At 44.7% G+C, this 20,905-nt stretch overlaps 1 protein-coding gene across 3 annotated transcripts in view; it reads left to right on the top strand.

Moving 5' to 3' along the window:
* The window catches only part of CADPS (calcium dependent secretion activator), a gene marked incomplete at both ends in the record, with an annotated part of 194,308 nt that overhangs the window by 92,330 nt on the left and 81,073 nt on the right, over window positions 1-20,905 (top strand). For all 3 annotated transcript variants that reach the window (XM_084292522.1, XM_084292520.1, XM_084292521.1), the window contains 3 exons: window positions 1,679-1,745; window positions 9,921-10,029; window positions 10,873-11,085. In XM_084292522.1, coding sequence (XP_084148648.1) covers window positions 1,679-1,745; window positions 9,921-10,029; window positions 10,873-11,085 — 389 coding nt within the window. The remainder of the gene's footprint in view (window positions 1-1,678; window positions 1,746-9,920; window positions 10,030-10,872; window positions 11,086-20,905) is intronic.

Below are 20,905 nucleotides of genomic sequence, written 5' to 3'. Positions count from 1 at the left end.
CCCTGGCCTCCCCCTTCATTCCACGCAGGGGCAGAAGACGTTGTTACATTGCAGAACAGAAAGGAAATTTTTAAATTCAGGATTATGTAATTCCTGTGCACTTTAACTTGTCCTGAGTTGGCCAAAAGGGAATCATTCCTATCTTTTCCTGGTGCCCAAAAGCAAATGCTGATATACGCTTTTCACTGGTAATGCAATTACAAATTAGATCATCCTTGGGAAGATCTAGCTAATGCCATTGGCAAGGCTTTTCTCTGTTTACTCTTCAGAGCTGAGGATGTGATAAAAAATAGAAACTATCTAGGAAAGTCACTGCTTTGATTAGCTCTTTCTCCAGTGTGTTTTTGGTGCTATAAAAGTAACTACTTCATTTTTGCTTTCAGAATGTTTTGTTAGGTTCGATCCATTATTAGATGGATTAAAACACTCATCTTTCTTTTAGTTCCTTTTCCTCATCTTCCTGTCTTTTCTGCTAATGAGACCAGAGTCAGGAGCCAGATTTGGCCAGTTTAATTTTTCCACCGTGAACACAGACACCAAAAGCAAAAAAGAACAGTTCACCTGTTATACCTATTTCTTTGACCACATCTAATAGCAATAGGGCTGAGCACTCCTGACTTTTCTGATACTGTTTTCAACTAACATTTAATTAACAAGATGGTGCTGAAAACTACATGGGTTGTACTATTAGCTTGCTTTTGTAACTGAAGTTATTTTTCTGCTGGGTTTAGTGGCAATAGTAAGACAGACAATTATTTCCCTGTTCTTGAACTCTAAGCCAAGGACTCAGTGCCCACATTAGCACAATACTTGGAGTTTTGTGGCTTGAACATTCACTAAGACTATGTACATATGTTGGATCTCTTCCTGCATAAAAAACACTAGCATAACCAAAAAGGAATTGTTTTTCTATTTATTGAGCCAGAACCAAAGTAATTATAATGATACATAAAACGTATTAGTGTTGAACAATGTCTTTGTAATTACTATTACTCTGGTGCTGCTGCTGTTTTTGCCAGTGTTTGTATTACAGTGTCACAGCAGCTGCTTCATCACAGAGATTAAATGCTAATTTTGACATTAATTTTAAAAGTTAATTCTTCCTTTGTAAAACACAGTAAATTCCCTCCTCCTTAGAAATTATTCAGTTTGCTCGTAGCCAAGCGATTTCAAGGAATTCATCTTCAGCTGTTCAGCGAAGTGACCTGCTTTAGTCAGTCTGCTGTGTGCTGGGGTCCTTGGCGCTGGTTTTGCTGCAGTAAGGTGCCCTCTGTTTGACACCTCCCCTCAGCCAAATGGTTTTGTGAAGGCTTAAAGCAACACTTGGGCTTCCTTCACTCAATTCTTCCGTTGCAAATGTATTCTGCGCCCATCTGACCACATAGTGGCTATTCACTGGCATTAAAGGGCTTCTGAATTCTGAGCAAGCTGTAAGAGACAAAAAAGAACAGAAAAATAATACTGTGTAACATCAAGACTCTGGGAGTTTTTTATGTCTCTTTCTTTACAGGTTATTCGTTCAGGCTAGAAGTAAACACACTCAGTAATGCTGCCAAGCTTGAGAGTCTTGTAATTACTCCTGCTTCTGCATTAACTTCAGTTTCGAGCTATAAAGAAAAGATACCGTAAACAACATCTTGTCACTTGTGTACTGAATTCACCGATTCTTTTCTCCTAGGTATTTATGGGCCATTGGTAAAAACGTTTGGAAGAGATGGAAGAAACGCTTCTTTGTCCTGGTCCAGGTAACAGCTTTAACTAGAAGTGATCTTAAATTACAACAAGAGATAGTTAATTCTTATTTGTTATTTGTTTATCCTGACCATTTTCACTGCTGAGTAACTGATGCAGAACTGTGTTTCAGCGCAGGTTCTTTGTTAATTCGTAGATCTTTTTTCTTTTAAATATGTACATCTCAAGGATAGCTCAGTTGCAGTCTCTAGCTAGTTTCCTGATGTAACGCAACACTCAGTGAAATGGAGAATCAATTTTAGTGAGAAATTTAGTGACATGAGGAGGAAACTATGTCTTGACTGGAGGTACTTGGGTGTGAATGCTCTCTTTTGAGCCTCCAGGTAAAATTTCAAGTCCCTTGAAGTCTACAGAAGTTTCATCATTGTCTACAACAGAAGTCACTATTTCATTCTTGATGGTTATCTTGTCCTCATACTCATACATTCATTGCTGCCTCTCATTGTCTGCGGCTATCATTGATCATTTTGCAATGTCTTTCTCCCTTTTTCCTCTCTTCTCATTTTTTTTGGATTTTGTTTTTTTTGTTTGGTTGGTTTTTTACTTTCTTCCCTCCCAGTTCTAGTATACCTGTATATTTGACCCTGGTTAATAACTTCAGGTAAACAAGCAGAAGATGTCTTATACAAGCTAAAAGGATCTGGTCAGTACTTGGCATGTTGGATCTTCCTTCACCTTCCAAAGGGCAGCTGAAAGCACTGCATAAATGACAGAAGTGTGGGGTCCTGGTTTGGGTGGCTTTATCTTCACAGCAGCCTGATAAACAACCCACGGGGTACTCTGGGGTCCTTTTCTCCCTCCCTTCTCTCTGAGTTCCCCAGGGTGTGTTGTCTCCAAGTACATGAAATGAAAACTTTGTGCGGGGTCCTGGGTGCAAGTACCACTGAGATGGAATAATGTAGGATCCATGCATAAGATCAGGGAAGGTGCAAAGCAGATGCAGGACCAGATGGTCCTGAACCACCTGGTGCAAACTGGTGAGTTTGGCTGGAGTTAGTCTTAACTCCAAGTTCAGTTGTCTCAGTAGGAAGTTCAATTGCAGTTTCTCCATCACTGCTGGCTTCCGTAGCCCTAATCCATGTGGCAGATAAGGAAATCCATCCTGGGGTGGCAAAAGGGATTTATGACTGCATGACCCACACAAACAGAAGCCTGCTTGGACTGACCAGCTGTGTACCTAGTGCAACAACCAAGTTCAATCAGCAGGGCCAGTTGAAGTGCTTGTTTTGTACTCCAGGTGGGTTAGGGATGGCCTCAAAAGTGAGGGAGTTAGGATAAAGAGCCACAGGAGATGCCTTTATCTGTCCAGGAAGTATATTTGCATTGAGGTAAAAATGGTGGGTGTGGGGTTGTTGTAATCCATTCCCAGTGACACCTGGTTTTTAAATGGTCCCCCTGCAGGGACCAGCTAGGTCCTGGGTGGGTGCTTGGCACCTCGTAGGGGAACGCAACATCTCTCAGGGCTAGGCTGCTGGAAGGGGATCCCAAAGAGCCAGCAGAAGCCATAATTTAGGAGGAGCCTTTGGGGAGTGTTGTACAATGACCCTGTTCTTGTGCAGGAGCTGAGGGATTGCTTGTCTTTATTAAGGTCTGTGCTGAAGTTAAAAGTGCTGTGACAGCGTGTGATCACCTGTAAAGCAGCTGGTATGGCTTGTACCTGGGAGATAACTCATCTCCTTTAAACCAGGCTCTCAGGACCTTTTCTCTGTGAGCGGGATTCTCCAGGGCAGGGCCCTTCTTCAGAGAGGGCCTGTGTGTGACAGGACAATTCCTCTTTCCTCAAATAGCTTCTCCCATAAATAAATATATCAGTACTCTCGTGTGCGAGGGTTTGCAGGTTTGGGCATTAATCCCCACGTCTCACTCAGGAGCCTTTTGTCCAGCCTTTCTGTGGGGCTGCAGTTACAGCTCTCATTTTTAGCTGCCATATAGTTCTCAGCTTGCAGTGAAATTTAACTGCTCAGTTATTCCATGTTTTCTCCTGTTACTAGGTCTGTATTCGTCAGTTGGCATATACGAGCAGAATTTGGCCAGGAAAGCAGTTCATTTGAATAAGATGAGCAGACTTTTGCCCCCAGAGAGTCTCTGTAGCCCACCTCAGAAATTCCAGCTGCCGCTGCAGCTTCTCTGTTATGTTACCGTTTGCTCAACATTTGGTGCAATGTAAAGTGTTCTGCCGTACATCAAATATAAACAAGAAACACTCTCTATGCAGTCCCTCAGATGTAGTTTGAGCATATTGAACATGTCAGCAGGCAATAAAGATGGAATAAAAATACTTTGCTGTCCGTATGTTTGTCATTTGCTTTTCATGCAATGCAAAGGATGGGTGCTGATATGAACAGGGATTGGCAGCAAAGGTGTTGATGTCCAGAATGCTCTGAACTCTGCCGAAGCACAGACAGGGAATAACCCTGGCAGGAAGGTGAGCTGGCTTACTTACAGAAAGAATGGATGAGGAGCAGCCTGCGTTTCAGGAGCTCAGGCATCAACACCAGGCTCCTGCTGGCACCGGAGCCAAGAGTTAGATCCCATAGAGTCCCCGTGGGATGTTGTGGTCTGTGCATGACACGGCCAAGAGGACAGGGACCTAAGTCTGGGTGAATAAATGTTTCCTTTCTCATCCCTTATCTCTGTCCCTTACCTGTAGCATCTTCTGCTGCAGCTCCACCTCCTCTCCGCTCCCTCGTGGAGTAACCTCATCCTGCAGGTCCCGTGTCCTCTCCTGCCCCGCTTTCCCCATTTCAGATGGAGGCAGCTGGTCCAGCCTCGGTTCCTTCAGTGCTGTGCAGTGGTGTCTTGTGCCAGAGGTTAAGAGATTCACAGTAATAAATGCTCAGACTCTTCCTAGCCATCTAAACAAGGCTCAAAGGTGCCAAGCTGCATAGGCGGCACCGTGGAGGAAGGTGTTGATGGCAGTTTGGCTCTTTTCTGTCAGCGATGCCTCGCCGGGATGAACGGGGGCTTTGCACACGTACATGGAAAAAGGAGCTCTATGGGGAGCGTTCCCGCTGCGACTTGGCTTCTGTAAGCCCTGGAGAGAAGGGGAAAGGAGCAATAACTCACTTGTAATTTGGGTGGAATAATCCCTCGCACCTTCTGTGTCTGTGTAGCTGCGAAGGCAGCACAGGAGATGGTTTGTTTGGGTGTAGTGGGTGAGAGCAGTTCCTTTGTGCCACTGCTGGAGCTGGGCCCTACCTCTTCAGCACATGCCTTGCTGGGTGGGCTTCATTCGCCCCCCGGTGAGGGTGGGCAGCACGGAGCAGCTTGCAGAGCCGGTGCATGCGCTCCTCCAGCCTGCACCCATGCGACGGAGGGGATAGTTTCCTCTTTCGAATGAATCGCAGTCCTCTCTGCACGCTGCCCACCCTTCTCGTAGACACCCTTTGAGATGAGCAGCAGAAGAGCAGAATACTGATTAGATGTAAATTACATGGCAGAGACTCGTTACTTGCCTAATTTTAAATCCTGAGATATGCAGCGTGAAAGCGATGGCAGAATATGGCCCTGAGCTTGGATGGAAATGGTCCGCAGCATCGCAAGTGAGGAAAATGCTTCGTAAAGGCAGCAGTCATGCCAGTGGCGGTGGTAAGCGAAAGCAGTGGGACAATTTAGGGCAGCGTTCTCTGTGACTGGTTAGGAAAGAAAATGTGCATCCAGCACAGATGTTACGATTGTTTCCTGAGTTGCTGCCTGAGCACGAGATACAATTTTCAGCCAGTTTGTCAATTGGACCCTTGATCACACGAAAGCTGGGATTTCTGGGAGCTGACAGAGCCTGTATTAATTCTTTGCAAGGTCTAATGTCCTCTGCTGGCAACAACACTACTGCTGCTTTTGGTGGGCTTGCCAGCTTTGCAATAGGAAATCTTTAATGATTCTTAAGGGCAAATGAATTAATTACATTGAGATTTCAGACTGAATCTGTTTTACTCTTGTCATAACCCCGTTTCTGTGCTCTGGCAGCATATGGGAAGTAACACTCCATGGTACCTGGATGACATGTCTGCTGAGTAGCTTGAAGCAGTTTTCAGCTGATTGTGTCTGATGGTGTTTGCAGAATGCTGTTGGAAGCAGATCAGCTCTCTGCAGATTAGAACCAGTTGCAGTGTCTTCGCCCGGATCTATTGTTCTGGTGACAGACTCCCTGCACTCATTATAATTTAGACTAATGGTGACAGCTCCTGCTTTTAGCAAAACTCAGCTGACTTGGGAGAAAATGAAATGAAGTACTCAGTAACTCCAAATAACCAGCAGAACTGGAAAATAATTCAGCAGAATTGCAGTATGCTACACCAGCAGTCCTAGATGGTGGTCCTCAGGTGAAGGTGAATGACCCATAGTGGTCCCCATAATCTTATTAAATCATGTTTTCAGTTAGACCCTTGCTGAGAACTGGATGTAGGTGGTGATTCCTGAGAAACCCTTGGGTGTTGATGATACAAAACATTTGGGAACTGCTGGTTAAACAGCCACACGGCTGGTTACACCTGGCTGAAGCAGATCCTGCTGTCCCGTCTGCACGGGGCGAGCTGCTGTAGCGGGCACGGCTTCCCATCCCACAGACCTGCCCGAGGAGAAAACACGCACCCCTCCCGCTTGGAGGCTAGGACAACTGCTATGTGCAATTGTTTAGGGATGAACGGATGTGCTGAGATGTGAAAACTGTTGTTTTCACATTTGTTTCTTTAAGCCAGATCATTTCCTCTGCTCATTTGTGTCAGTAAAGGGCTCGGGAGGCAACATACAGCTGCAACCAGAGGACAAGAGCCTCCCATCAAAGAGGAAAGCTGTATTACAACTGGCAGTATCTTAGCACAGTTTCTCTCCCTTGGGACAAAATGCATGCTGTTAATCTAGGAAAGGTCCATTTAAGAATTTAACCCAAGCGGGGCGGTGTTATGTCAACACGGGGAAAGGGGGAAGCAAATGACTGAGCTGTGTGGTGCTCGCAGTGCGAGGGATGACAATTAACAGGTCTGAGCAGGATTCTTGGGCACGTGGTGCTGGCTAGGGCAGGAGTAGTTGGTGGAAAAACGGGGATGAAGTCAGTAGTGGTTAATACATATCTACTGTATGCATTAATCAGTCGGGTTATATAGCTGGTGACAGAATATGGTCAAGTGCCAAGGAAGTCAGATCTAATTTAGCAGTCTGGGAATAGTGAACTTTGACATTTGTCTCCAGCTGTCTGTTTCCCCTTTTCTCAATTTGTCTTTTTCTCTTTTTTTTTTTCTTTTTTTTTCCCCCACTTTGTTCCTTCTGTTCTTCTGTCTCAAATTATTCTTCAAAGCATTTTCCCTTTTTTTGTAAGGAACCAGCCAGGGCAGCCTTGGATTATTTCCCTTCTCTTAGTTTCGCTCAGTTCAGCTTCCCTAGATGCTCCTTTCCTGGCCCTCATCTAGTCCCTGGACGAAATCCCAGTTGCTTTGAGAGTTTGTCCCTCCCTGGGCAGAGATTTCTCCTCTGTCTTCCTTCGGTTTCCTCTCTACCCGTGTTTTTTTCAATTACTCAAACCATTCATCTCGCCCATCCCATCTGCTCGCTCTCATACTCAGCTATGGTTCAGTGTGAACTCAGCAGGCTGTAAGATTAATTTCTGCTATTAACTGTTTCACTTGTCTGGCCACTTCTAAGCTGCTGCCGAAGGCAGGCTCTGTAACGCGCGGTATTTTAGGGGACTGATGAGAGGCAAGCTGAAATCTCCACTTGACCCTGCAGCACTGCTCAGCAGCAAAGCAAGATTGGGACGTACTTCCTAGGATCTCATTTTGTAGGATTTTTCTTTAACATCACTCAGAAATGGACGGAGCCACATCTCACTGGTAGCCAGGGCATCAGTTTGTTTCTGACCCCAAGCAGTAAAGCTCTAGGTTGCAAGATGTGGCATGGCAGCCCTTGAAGCTGCTAGCTCGAGTTGTTTCGTTGTGGGCACTCTGCGTGGCAGAACTGGCTCCTTTTCCAGAGGACAGCAGCAGCAAACAGCTGTCTCCTCCCTCCAGCCTGATCCAAGCCTACTGCCAGGCTCATGAGTGGCCCCTTGGGCAACCTGGGGCTTGGGCTTTGGGCTCGAGCTGCGTTAGTGGAGCAGCAGTTGGATGTGATCCCAGAGGAGCCCTGACTCCACACATGTTGTAGATTAGCCTGTAGGTTTCTGTTGGAGATTTCTTGGAGTAATGATGTAGACCAGCTTCTTCTAAGGAAACCAGGTGAATGCTAGCAGGAGAGGGCAGCTTGCTTTACACCTATCCCAGCATGGCTCCACCAAAGTCTTCCATCAACATCTCTCTTCTGTAACTTTTAACATGGGAGGTGTAAGCTTTGAAAAGCCTGTGTGTGTTTCTGTCCATTATGGTTGTGCTGGTCTGGCTGCCTTATTGACAGAGATGAATAGTATTTGCTGGGTCTGAAGATGAGATTTGTACGTGAGGAGGAGCTGGAAATACAGACCTCATCTTCAGAGCCAGAGCAGAAGAAACTGACCTATTGAAAGGACTTTACCTGTTGCTAAAAGTTTACAGGATTAAAAAAGCATTACTTGTATCAATGTTTTCCATCAATGTCATCTTAGATTAGCAGCGAATGATTTCAGGAATTGAAGTTATCTTGCAGTCCCTGTAGTTCAGGCTGTCTAACGCAGAGAAACCAAACCCCTGCCATTCAGAGGAAAGCAGCAGGATCTTGTCGTAAATAAAACTCATTCAGGAGTTTGTCCAGGAGATGGCAGCAATACACTGCAAGTCTGACTGAATGAGCAGGAGTCGCCTGAACGTTGTGCTGAGGGGCACTAGGTTATTTTTAGATTTCTTCCCGTTAATCTTTTTAATTTTCGTGTTGAGAGCACGAAGGTACGCACGCAGGGTTCAGAGCACGCGATGTGCAGCGGTGTGCTCCTGCTGTTGGTCCGTTACATGTCAGTCCTTCAGCCGAGCTGGTGGCTCTGAGGAAGATGCAAGATGCTGAAAGCATCACTTTCAGTCCTACTCCCACAGACGTGTTAATGATAGGGTTTATTCTTAGGTGGTTTCTGGAGCTGTTCCTGGAGGAAGGCACGGCGCAGGCAGGGGCTGCCGAGAGCAGGCTGGCAGCTAGCAGAGGCCCGTAGAGGGCAGCAAGATACCGAGCGCCGGCTGGGGATGCTGAGCCAATAGACGGCTCCCCCGATTTAAATAAATGACATTTTATTAGCGATAGATGCCACCAAAATGTATGCTGGATGTGTATTTATAACAGAACGGTTCCTCTGGAGTTTGGAGGCAAAATCCCCCAGCTGCTTGCTTGGTGCAGAGGGAGCAGCTGCTCACGTGAAGCCCATCTTTCAGGATCTTTCCCGACTCCCAAAAAATGACGAGTACGATCCTCTGCCACCCACCAGAGTTTTAAAGACCCCCCTCGGAAGCCAAAGTTTCCTCCAGAGGTCAAGAAGATGTCCATCCTAATAAAATTACGTAAGGCGTCCGAGATGTGACACAACCTTCCCGAAGTCACTTGAAATCATTTGACAGTAAATTCCCCCCGTGAGTTCCTAGCCCGGAGCATGGAGAATCCTCTCCTCCCCTCTCTCTCCTCTTCTCTCCTCTCCGGCCGGGCTCCTCGCCGCCCATCCAGATCGCGGGGAGCGCGAGCGGGGCCTTGATGCGGGCTGATGGCCTCCCGACGGCGATGGGAGGGCCTGGCAGAAACCCCGCAGCCCAGTCGGCTTCCGTCAAGAGCTTGACATTGAATGCGTCGTGTCATGCAGATGGTACCTCAGAGGAGTGAGAGCTGCCATTTACAGCACTGATGACAACAACTGCCGAGATCAGTGGGATCTTAAGATTGCTTTAATATGACTGGCACCTAGCAATTTAGCTCGCATTGTTTGTGACAGGGTGTCACTCTTGCACTTGTCTGGGGATGAGTGATAGAGTTTTTTAAAGCGTGGCGCTCCCTCGTCGGGAGGAAATTAAACCCCTGTATGCACCGATGCGGGGAATTAGGTGCCTGCCTCGGCAGGGGATGGTAAGAGAGTGCTTCGAGAAAGCGCGGTAAAAGTTTAGTGTGTCTCATCAGCAATGACCACTGAAATGACCCCACACCCCCCAGTCCCTGTAAACCACGTTCGTGAGCAGCTCGGATTGCCTTGCCGTGGTCACCCGGTGCCATCTTAGCTTTGTGATTTCCTTCAGGTTAGTCAATATACGTTTGCTATGTGCAGCTACCGGGAGAAAAAAGCCGAACCTCAAGAGCTGCTGCAGCTCGACGGATACACTGTGGACTACACCGACCCGCAGCCAGGTAGGGCGGCCGGCCGCTTGCTGCCACTCGCGGCGCTGAACGCAGCTCCCCAGCTGGGATCCTCCCTCCCTGCTTGCTGCTGAACTGCAATCAGCATTTATTGTAAATATGTTTGTGTTTAGACTGATCATTAGCTATGCATGACTTTCCTATAAATAGATGGAAGGAGTTGCACAAGAGGAGGGGAAGACTCGTCTTTTCTGGGGAGCCCAAGTGAATTAGATGCGTACATCCCAGTGCAGTTTGGCTGGGAACTGAATGCACAGATTGAGTGATAATCCCAACCTCTGCCTCCAGATTATATTCCCTAAATAAAAGATTAGCAGCTATGCCTGTACTTACGGTAGAAAATATTTATGGGACCGACCCAGCATTTTTGGCTGTCCCGTTTTCTCTCTGGTAGATGCATGTGAGGGGAAGGGGCAGGAAGGCCCCTGGTACCTGGAGGTGCCTGCTTGTGTACGTGGTGCTGAGACACTCCTTCAAGTGGAGGAGCACCACGTTTCTGTTATTTCAGTGGGGCAACACTGAGTGTGTTGATCCTCCCCATGTCCTGGATAATGGTGTCCCCCAGAGGAGACGACGATAGACGTAGTAGGTTTGCAGTCAAGACCTTGATTCCAGCTTTATTCTGATGGTGGGGAGATGGGAAGAAGGGTGCTTAATTGGGGCTGAAATGGAAACGAGCACCCAGCCAAGGAGCTCTTGTGCAGGGCAAGCCCTGGGTTCGCTGGGGGACACCCAGAGTGATGGGGCTGTGGGTGGCTGGTGAATGCCCATTGCCAGCCTAAAGTCTGTGGAAATTTGGTGCCACTTTAAAAACCTGCCTTCCTCTCCTGACAGGTTTGGAAGGCGGCAGAGCATTCTTCAACGCTGTGAAGGAAGGAGACACGGTGATTTTTGCAAGTGACGATGAGCAGGACCGCATCCTGTGGGTCCAAGCCATGTACCGAGCCACTGGGCAGTCTCACAAACCTGTGCCGCCTACCCAAGTGCAAAAGCTAAATGCTAAAGGAGGAAATGTTCCCCAGCTAGACGCCCCAATCTCTCAATTTTGTAAGTAACTAAGTTCTCTTAGAGGGCAGAAGTCTTTGATGGAAAGATTTTCTGCATTGATATAAATCAATATTCACGCACGTGTTTTTGATTCCAAAACAGTTCTTTTTCATTATCATTAAGCTGCTTTTTACATCAGTGGATCCAGAACCAGTTAATGTGTGTGTTTAACAAAACCAAGCCCAATAAAACAAAATTCCTTGGGAAATTATCAATGATTATTTGAAAGTGCAATACTTGATAAATAAGAGACTTGGATCTGAGAGCCCAAGACCCCACTTGCTTTCTGCAGACACCCGTTTTACCCCACACAATAAACTGCAGACCGAGATCAGAGCAATTCATTAGTGCCATTAGTTGTCTATCAAATGTATCACATGCTCAGAACTACAGGTGCAAATCTCGCAAGTATGAAATGCGCACAAAAAAAAGAGGTCTACTGTTGAATATTCAACTGTAGGAAAACATATGGTATTTTTAACAGGTTGCTTTGCAGGCCAGTTAGATGTGAATTTAAAGCAATCATCTTTTAAGTTGTAGTTATGCAGCATGTCCTGTGCAGTTATACCCAGTTCTGTTAATTTCAAATTTAGACCAATTTCTTTTGTCTTGAAAATGTAGTGTTCTCTTTGTTCATTTTTTGTTTGATGGTACCTTGATAGCACATCTCAAATCCCTTTGTGGTGTGACATACAGCAGTTCTCGTTCATTTCAGCAAAAGTGAGGAATTAGTATGATAAAATAAAACTAAAATAAGGAAAAGTGCAAATATTAGTAAATTCTAATTAGATCAGATTTTAACAGTTAAAATAGTCGCTATGAGGCTGTTACAATTCTTAATCCCTTGTTATAAGGAACCCAGAAAATCTACCCCTGACTTACAAATATTAAAGCATCTTTTTATGGGTTTAACTTCTTCATGTCAATATTTTTTATAATAACAATGCAAGACATATATCTGTACAATCAATTTTACAGCAGAAAACAGCTGTTTGCCCTTTTTGTGTGTGTGTCCTCCACATGCCTGCTTATTTTGGACTCCTGTCTGCCCCGCGTTGCTGCTGCTGTGAATGAGGATGTAGCATGATGCAGCTTGGTAGACACATAGGCAGTATTTCCATTTCAGTGCCCCTCATCCTGTTCATCCCATTTAAGTAACTGGTTTGGGGGGGGGGCAAAAGGTGTAAAGGATTGGGATCTGGGGGGAAGAACGCCTCTCAGAAAGCCAAGATGGGAGGTAGGCATTGGCTTCCTACAAGTGGGTTTTCTTTACCTCTACCCAAAATGTTGAGTCAAAAAGTTGTAGGAAATAGCAGGCACTTTGTGCTGGAGTTTATGGAGTTTTCATTTTGCCAGACCCATACGTGGGGTCTCCTGGGCAAAGAGGGGAGGCCTCTTTCCCAGACACATGGTAATTGCCTGGCAGCACCCACAGCAAAAAGCCTGCCAGGATTTTGGGGGAGGAAAGGAGGTGCTCAGGGCCATGAGGTGTTGTCCCCCTGCACAGCCAAGTGCTGTGTGAGTAAGGAGAGCCAAACCCAGACTTAGGTTCCCTGGGATATTTCACCCCTGGACCTGCAGGACATCTGGGGGTCAGGATCTGACCTGTTTCCCCCACTCAATAGCAGCTCCAAATCCAGATCATTCAGCCTCTTCATTGCCTCTTTCCATCAGCAATGTGTCTTCCTCACAAGCTGGGTGGCTTCAGGCTCCCCTTTTTGCTGGGAAGCCCTTCCAGCTGTGTTGTGCCAAAGCGTGGAAACCACTCAGCTCCTCACCCTGGTCATGACTTGCTTCTTCAGCATCCCCCAGGCCGTGCAAATAGTGTGTTTGTTCCTCAGTATTCCTTCCTCCTCCTGCCTGGGATCAGGATCCCTGTGGAACCTCTTGGTGCACCAAGTCTTCATCCTACAGGAGAAGGAGGGATGCATGCCGCAGTATCCCGTCGTCTCAACAGCAAGGCCTGCTCGTTTTTCATATTTTAATGTATGTATGCAGCGATACTCATTGAAAAAAGTCATTGGGCACAGCAGTTTAATAAGAAGCAGCAGAAGTGAATCATGCATGCCACACATGATGGCTTATCACGAGTCTTAAATACACAAATACACATCTCAGCTCCTTCAGTCTTGAAATTCAATCTTATCAAGTATTGCATTTTTAAAGGGTCTTGGTTTGTTACTGTTTTTTGTTGTTTTTGTTTTTTGTTTTCGTTTTCTTTAAATTATTTTTATTTTTCGACCTGCAGAAAGGTAAGGACTTTTGCAAGACATTTCGTTTATCTTTATACGTGTCATATATTCGTGCTTATTAGAGGCTGTGGTAAATGAAGGATTTGCAAAGAAGTAAATGTTAAGCAGTTTGATGAGTAACCGTCGTCCTAGCATTCATGTTGTAGCAGTCCGAGATGGCACATGCGCATGCATGCACATGCAGAGAAAATCCAGCCTTCCACTCCTGTAATGGAGCTGTCTGTTAAACAAACTTGAGAAGAACATATTTTGCTGTTTGAGAAACCTGGGAGCAATAGTGAATTCATGAGGTTCCCGCCTCATTTGAATTAGTAAATACAAACTCAGAGCACTGCTGAAATTCTCATCAGGGATCCGATAGCAACGCTTGTCTTGGAAGTAAGCAGACAGCTCCGAACAAGGGTGGAATATATTTTATTTGCATTTGAAGTACTGAAAAAATAGATCCTGCTATTCATTAATTTTTGTATGACTACAGTCCTTTTTATGTGGGTGAACAATCCCTGTTAGAGTGAAGTTTTGCTTTTTTATTTTGCTACAATTTGAAAGAAAAAATCCATTACCGCAAAGTTGTGCTTTTCTCCAATATTTGCATTATAAAAGAAAAAAAAAAACAAACTGTTCTTGTTTACTGTTGAAATCATGCACAGTATTATGGTCAATAATGCTGCCAATACATACTACACCTTTTGGCAATATTTAAGCTTCATAAAAGTGGTCACTTGTCTGAAAGCACCAATCTTTGTTCGTTCTGTGTTAGTGATGCATTGAACAAAATTCCCAAACATGCTCAACATTCATTTTTTTTTTGAAACCGTTTTCTTTTTAACATTGAAGATTGGTCAGTAATTGTCTTACGTATCACTTGTGGTTATATTTCATTTTTAATGTCTGTTTATATTTAATGACCATATACACCATATACAAAGAGTTGGTTGTTTTGCAAATTTGTAATGATTTGTTCCCCCATAATAAGTAGCTAGGTTTATTGAGCTTCATAAGAAATTTTTCAGCTGTGTTTTATTTTTGGTTGGTTTGGTTTTCTTTAAGTTTCTTTTTCATTCTTTGCTTGAACCCAAATATTTAGCTGCTAGGTTAGGGCTCCTGTCTGCTTTCCTGAGCCTTGTTGCTAGTCTTTATGTTATTCTGGTTTGTTCCTTCTTACCCTGCTAACTTCTAGCTGGACTCAAGGGTAAGTGCTTCCCTGTAGCTAGCACAGCTCAGATAATCAGACTAGATTATCTGACATATGCAATGTGCTTTTTCTTCTCTTAAATCTTTCTCATGTTTAGATTTTGTAGTACAAACTTTCCATGTTATTTTCCTGAATTTAGGTTTGAAATGTAAGTTTCCATACTGAAATTAGGATGCATGTGATGTTTGCATAATTGCCTTCTCTCCCTGGCTTTCACATTGGCATCAAGTGATCCTCTTAGTAAAGCCAATCATTAACATTTCTATTTTTCATTCCGAGATGTAAATATCAATTAACATCACAATAAAACTGTAAATAATACCTTCTTTTGTTTCATGGAATTTACATCTAGTTGACTGCTTACTGCCTGAAAACAGATCATTTTGCACTCTCACAATTTCCTTTCCTTCCGTTCCGATGCCAAGCTTGGTGCAGCGCACCAGCGTGCGGGGCTAACCACGGACTCCTCAAAGCCTAGCAAGGTAGGGCAGGAGGCCCAACGAGGTCTAGACAAGGTGCAGGACTCCGCAGAAGCCAAAAAATGCCCCTCCGCCTGCACGCATGCCTTGTGAGAGCAAGCCTGAGTCACCCAGGTTTGGTAGTTTCCTCTCACGTCAACACAGCAGGGGATGATTTTGGCAGCGAAATACGTCAGGCACGGAGGGGCTGCTGCTGCTCCCCCAGATAATTGTAAAAACATCTTTTAGTGGGGGTCTCAGCCACCAATCAAAGCAACGTTTGCTAAAGGATAAGGCAGAGGAAATATTATTTTGTCCTGTATCGTTACCTTTACCTACTGGGACACCTGCTTTCAAAAAGCTAAAAGCACAAACTCGTGCTGTAAAAGAGCTTCCCTTTAGTCTTTGTTCAGGCGTAAACACGTACTTAAATACACAAATCCTCTATTGGTGCCAAAAGCTTGCTTCTCTAATACCTGGTGAGTGCCTGCTTTCCTTAGGAGGGAATAGCATCAGTGGGTCATGAGAGCTGGCAAATATGTATCCAGAGTATCTGAATGCAATTATGAGAAGGAACAGGTGGTGTCATCCCTCCTGGCCATCAATCGAGACTCCTTTTTTTCTCCTTTCGCCTTTTGTTTCTTTTTCTTCTTTTTTTTTTTTTCTGTGTGTGAGTATGTGCGTGTGTGTAACTATACCCCTGGGTAGCAGGCAGAATTCCTTCTCAGCAGACACTTCCTTTTTTCTTTCTTTTTTCTTTTCCTAAATGTTTGGATTTCCAAAGAGGATTCTTACCAGACTTTACCGCAAAAAGTTTAATTTGATGGAAATACAGATTTTTGCCACTTTGAAAGAAAGAAAGAAAGAGTGAACGAATGAATGAACTTGGGTCTGGCAACATTACATGTATTTGCACTACAATGCATTGCTATCCTGTTAGATTTTTTTATTGTTTTTGTGCTTTAATTGCTTTATTTTTGTTAGATAGATAGAGATATCATGAGAACGCTGCTGTGTCTTCTGTATTGTCAACTTGCAGAGGCTTCAATGCAGGAATGCAGAATTAAAATGTTACTTCAGTTCTCACACAACTTGCATGAATTTGAAATATAGCCTGTAAATCACATCAACATGCTGTAAGAAGCATGGGGCTCTAACTTATGAAATATAAATTCGCAGGGTTCCACAGTCATCCAATTCAAAATATTTTTAAATAGTTATAAAAAAAGCTGCAAAACAATGCTCTCTATTATAAATAGCTGTTCTAAAAATGTGCTTTTAACTTACTACACGAGGAATTATATAAGTGCGTAGTACAAATTCTTATTCATTTAACTACCAAACGTCAGGTAACGTAGGTTTCAGTTCAGTGCACAGTGTGTCTGGTGATGTACAGGGAAATTCTTAACCGTTTCTTAAAAGTGCAACTGGAGCAGGAAGGAATTGGTTTGCAGCAGGGGAAAAGCAATAAAACAAAGGAACAAGCAGCCGATTAAATCTCAAGCTACCTTCTAAGACGGAACAAAATGAAAGAGGAGGCCGTAGGCACCCAGCTGAGGGGCGAGCTGAGCCGGCTGAGAGCCGGGGCTGCTGGCAGGGCGGCGCTGGGATGCAGCTCCCCGCGATGCAGCTCCCCGTGATGCTGCTCGCCGCGATGCCGCTCGCCGTGCTGTGTGCAGGGGGCGCAGCCCGGGACACACACGGTCCCCTTTCGGCCGTGGCAGTGCCACGGTGCACCCGAGGAGGGGACGGGTAAGTCACCAGTCATTGCCAGCAGCTCGCTCGTAAGCAACGCTCTTGGCATTTTGAAGCCCGGCACATTATCTTTCCCCCAGAACACTGCTATCTGCTCGTAAAGCCTCTCACTCCACACAGCCAAACAAAATGAGGTTCCAGCCTCTTCCCCTCCGAATGTCGTTCACAAGTTGCAGCCCGAGCGTGTAGCTAGCCCTGCGCAGGCAGCCAGAGCAAGAGGGGACCTCACCGCCCCTTAGAGCGCCCAGTCGAGGGTGGGCATGCCGCCGCCCCTCGCCCCTGGGATGGGAGAACTTCTCCCACTTGCTCGACCATGCCAGTGAAGACTTTTCTAGACATATCTGTAAATGAATAGCTGCCATCAATCATTGTCATTCCTTTATTTCATGTCTCCTGATGAGGTTGACTAGTGTCATTGTTTGTTACTGTCCAAACCACATCTTCATTCTTGTAATGTCAAGCAGATATGACAAGCACACATTTTCCAGATGAGTAAGACACAAAGTCACCTTTTAATTTACACTTGTTTGGTTTTGGTTTTAGTTTTTTTTGGTTTTGTTTTTTGTTTTAATAAACAAACATGTCGTAAAATTTACTGGATTTTTAAGTTGCCTTTGGTACTAAAAGTCATTCATTAACGAAAAGAAAGAAATCTGGAGTAAAAAATTCTTACAATAAAATGGCTACCTACAGCCTTTTATAACAAGAATTCTTTTATGGAGCTTGTCCCCCAACATTAACTTCATCACTCACAGAGCAAAATCTGCCAAAATTACTACTCTAGCCAAAGAAATGCAGAGAGCAGTGAAATACATTTAAAAAACAAACTAGCAAACAAACAGACAAAAAACCAAGAATGAGATATTTGACTGTTTTGTCTCTTCCTTTTTAAACAACAGTTAGATAAAGAGGAAGAGAGAACATAGGACAAAATGGTGGGACAGTCCTTTGTTGTTCATTGTTGTTGTTGTTGTTGTTGCAGTCTTTGTGTTCCCGACACTGGCAAACCTTGAAGGGTCTGATTTCAAACACTTGCACAGGGTGCGTGTTTGGCGGAGGGCTAGTTAATGGAGTCAGTGGAAAACGCAAACTGGATAAAGATGAACAAAATGAAAAAGGCAGTAGTTAAGAGCAGACAATAATGTAAGCCCCCGAGTGTTGCACAAAAGGCCGGAGTCTGTAGTTTTCAAGAAGAAAGGTTTGTGGAGTCTGTGCTGCCAATTTACCTCTCCTCGCAGCCTCCCTTCTGAGACCACCATCGAACACCTTTCAGCTGCACTTGTGTGCAGCTTGTCTAAATATGTAAGATAACTTCTGGAGGCCTGCAGCAGCATTTTGTCTGGGGCCTGAACAAAGAAGCACCAGCTAGCTTGGCACGGCACCTTGGAAAGGGATTGTAAGTTACTGGAGCATCATATAACTTTCTTTCTTTGGTCTCTCCTTTCTTTTTGACTGGAATAACAGAACAGGGTCAAAAAAGCAGCTGTATTTGACTGAAACAATTAATTTAAAGTACTTACAAATTAGCTGTACAGTTTGGGTATGAATATTAGCCACTCACACTTTGTACTTTATTTAAAATCTCATCAGACTGGGCAAGCCACTTTGAAAGAGGACAATTATATATAAAATTTTATATGTAGATGTCAGGATTATTTTAAATCATAGATCAGCTGTCTGGAGTGGAAGAACAATATATTTAGATCTATCCTTGTCTTTTTGTGTTTTCTAGGAAGTTTAATGTTTTTGGTACCTAAATTGATACCTATTTTTGGTACCTAATTTGGTACCTATTTGATATTTAAATTTCATTTTAAAAAGTGAGTCCCTTAGAAAAATCAAAATGCAAAAATAAATTACAAATTATGTGTTTATCTTCTAATAATTAAGGGAAACTAAGTTTAGTGTAGGGCTGTCCTTTTTTAACCTTCTCCTAGCTATTCTTAAGAATTTTAAGCCTCTAGACCAGTGCAGGTGTGACATTTAAGAGAAATACATGTGTGTGTCATTGTCCTGCGGAGACAGCTCTAGTTCCAGCCACGCCTGCTTTATCCCAATTGATTTGGAGACATGGGATCTGTGGCACTGGGTCAGTGTGGGGGGAACTGCAGCTGTTTGTCTTCCTTTTCATGTCAGAAAACCACACTTTAAATCACCAACTGAGCAGAGTTCTTGCTCATATTTCCTTGAAAAGCATTTTGGTCTTGCAGGCTCATGCGGTGCCATGCCCGCTTCCTCCCTCTTCTGTGGTTGTTCTGAGATGGGGAGGTTTGGGGAAATGGGTTTTCCAGCAGGCACCCAACACGGTGATGCCCACAAGTAAAATTTCCCCTGAGCATGGGCAGTTGTGAAGGCCAGTCAAGTGCTCTGCCAGTTCTTAGCAATTGCCAGAAATTTTCCATGCTCCTGCCCTGAGCAGAGAGATTTTAACAAGCACAGGCCAGAGCCTCTGCTCCACCAGCACCACAGAGCTTCGGCCTACTCACACACCCAGAGGTGTGCTCCGTGTCCGCCTTCTTCTGAGAGCACAAAGTGGGGAAAGTTGATTAGTTTGGAGTAAAAAAAAATCATTTCCAACATGCTTCCTCACACATCTGCTCAGAGAAGTTCACCAGCTAAAGGGCTAGGGGACTCTTCACGTTTCCAGCTGATTTACTCAAATCGCAGAGCCTTGCTTGCAGAGCAAGAGGATTGACAGTGTATCAGGGCTCCTAATTGAAAAGTAATAAAATCTCTGAGTGAAGCTGGCAAATTAAGGCCTCCAGCCAATTTGTCAGCTTGCAGTCAACTCAGAGGAACCCGGGAGAGCAACAATCCATTATCAGGCTATTTTTAATATCTGTTAAAGCATTTTATGGGCGCTAGGGATGGACTCAGGAGCAGCAGAGACGAACTCTTTGGGAGCTCCATCAGATCGATCCTGGCCCAAAGGGACAGAGATAACAGGCAGAAAGCTGTCGAAACAGGCAGGCTGCGGCCTGCTGCTGCAAGACCCGGGGCTGGGTGGGCTTCATGCCTTCCACCCAAGGGTGCCAGAGACTGTCTGTGCCGTAGAGGTGATGCTGTGGCCAGGGAGCTTGTCCCCGTCCCCAGAGCCAGCCCTGCTGCTGCCATCTCGCTCGGCACCGCCGGCTGCTTTCCTGTCCCTGCGCTGAATGCACGGAGCCGCCGGCGGAGGCAGAGGGGGGGATTTGGGACCGGAGGGAGAGAGGCAGAGGGGAGGCAGGCAGGAGCCATTACATGAAGCGACAGAGAGGAAAGGACCCTCAAAAAGTGTAGAACCCATTTAAAAAAAAAAATAAAATACACAGCGTTTATTCAGCAGGGTTTTAATGAGGAAAATTGCCAGCCACTGCTGAATTAAGTATTGCTAGCAGCTAATTGAAATGTTACATGTTTTAATTTGTCTGATTTCCTTCCAGTGGGTGATGTTATTTATATAGTTTGTATATAGCTAACGACAGACTATACAGAAAATGCAAAGATTGCTTTCAATGATCAGCAATATGTGAGAGCACAGACATGAACGAGGTATTAGGAAGCCATGCCATCCTTCACAGATTAATATAAATAGTTAAATAAAACATACATAAAAGAATGCTATCTCATTATCATTTAAAGCTCCTTTTATTCTTTTCTTTTTAATTAAGGATTTCTGTTTCTTCTGGTAAAGAGCGATTTTGTTTTAAAACAAATACAGTTACCTTTTAGTACTACTGCAGAAAACTGCATTTTTGTGTCCTTTCAGCCACATTGTTTCAAGGCCACCCAGTTCCCCTAGGAGGCTATAAACAGGGGAAGGATTTAAATCCCATTCTATTTGTCGAGGATTTGGCAAGAACCCATATAGTAGGAAGCTGAGCACGGACAAAACCGAGTGAAAGGTGTCTTTTAATTCCCCGGTCGCTGGTGGAACAAAGCCTGCTCCCAGCGGGGTCCCGGCTGGCCGCACCCAGGCTGCATCGGCGGCTTCATTTCAACCGGTGAATTTGGTGTATTTTTAGTTAACCATGTTGAGATTAATTAATTAGCCCCTAGGAGTTAGTGCCTGTAAACGTCACCCAAAGCAGAGATGTGTGAATACGGTGAGGCTGTTAATTCACAAAAAAAATGGCAGCTCGTAATCCAAGCAGAGGAAATCGTGTCCCTGTCAGGATGAC

Source organism: Netta rufina, assembly GCF_964035555.1.
Source record: "Netta rufina genome assembly, chromosome: 10".
NCBI classification, from domain to species: domain Eukaryota; kingdom Metazoa; phylum Chordata; class Aves; order Anseriformes; family Anatidae; genus Netta; species Netta rufina.
This window is presented reverse-complemented; position numbering and strand designations above follow the sequence as displayed.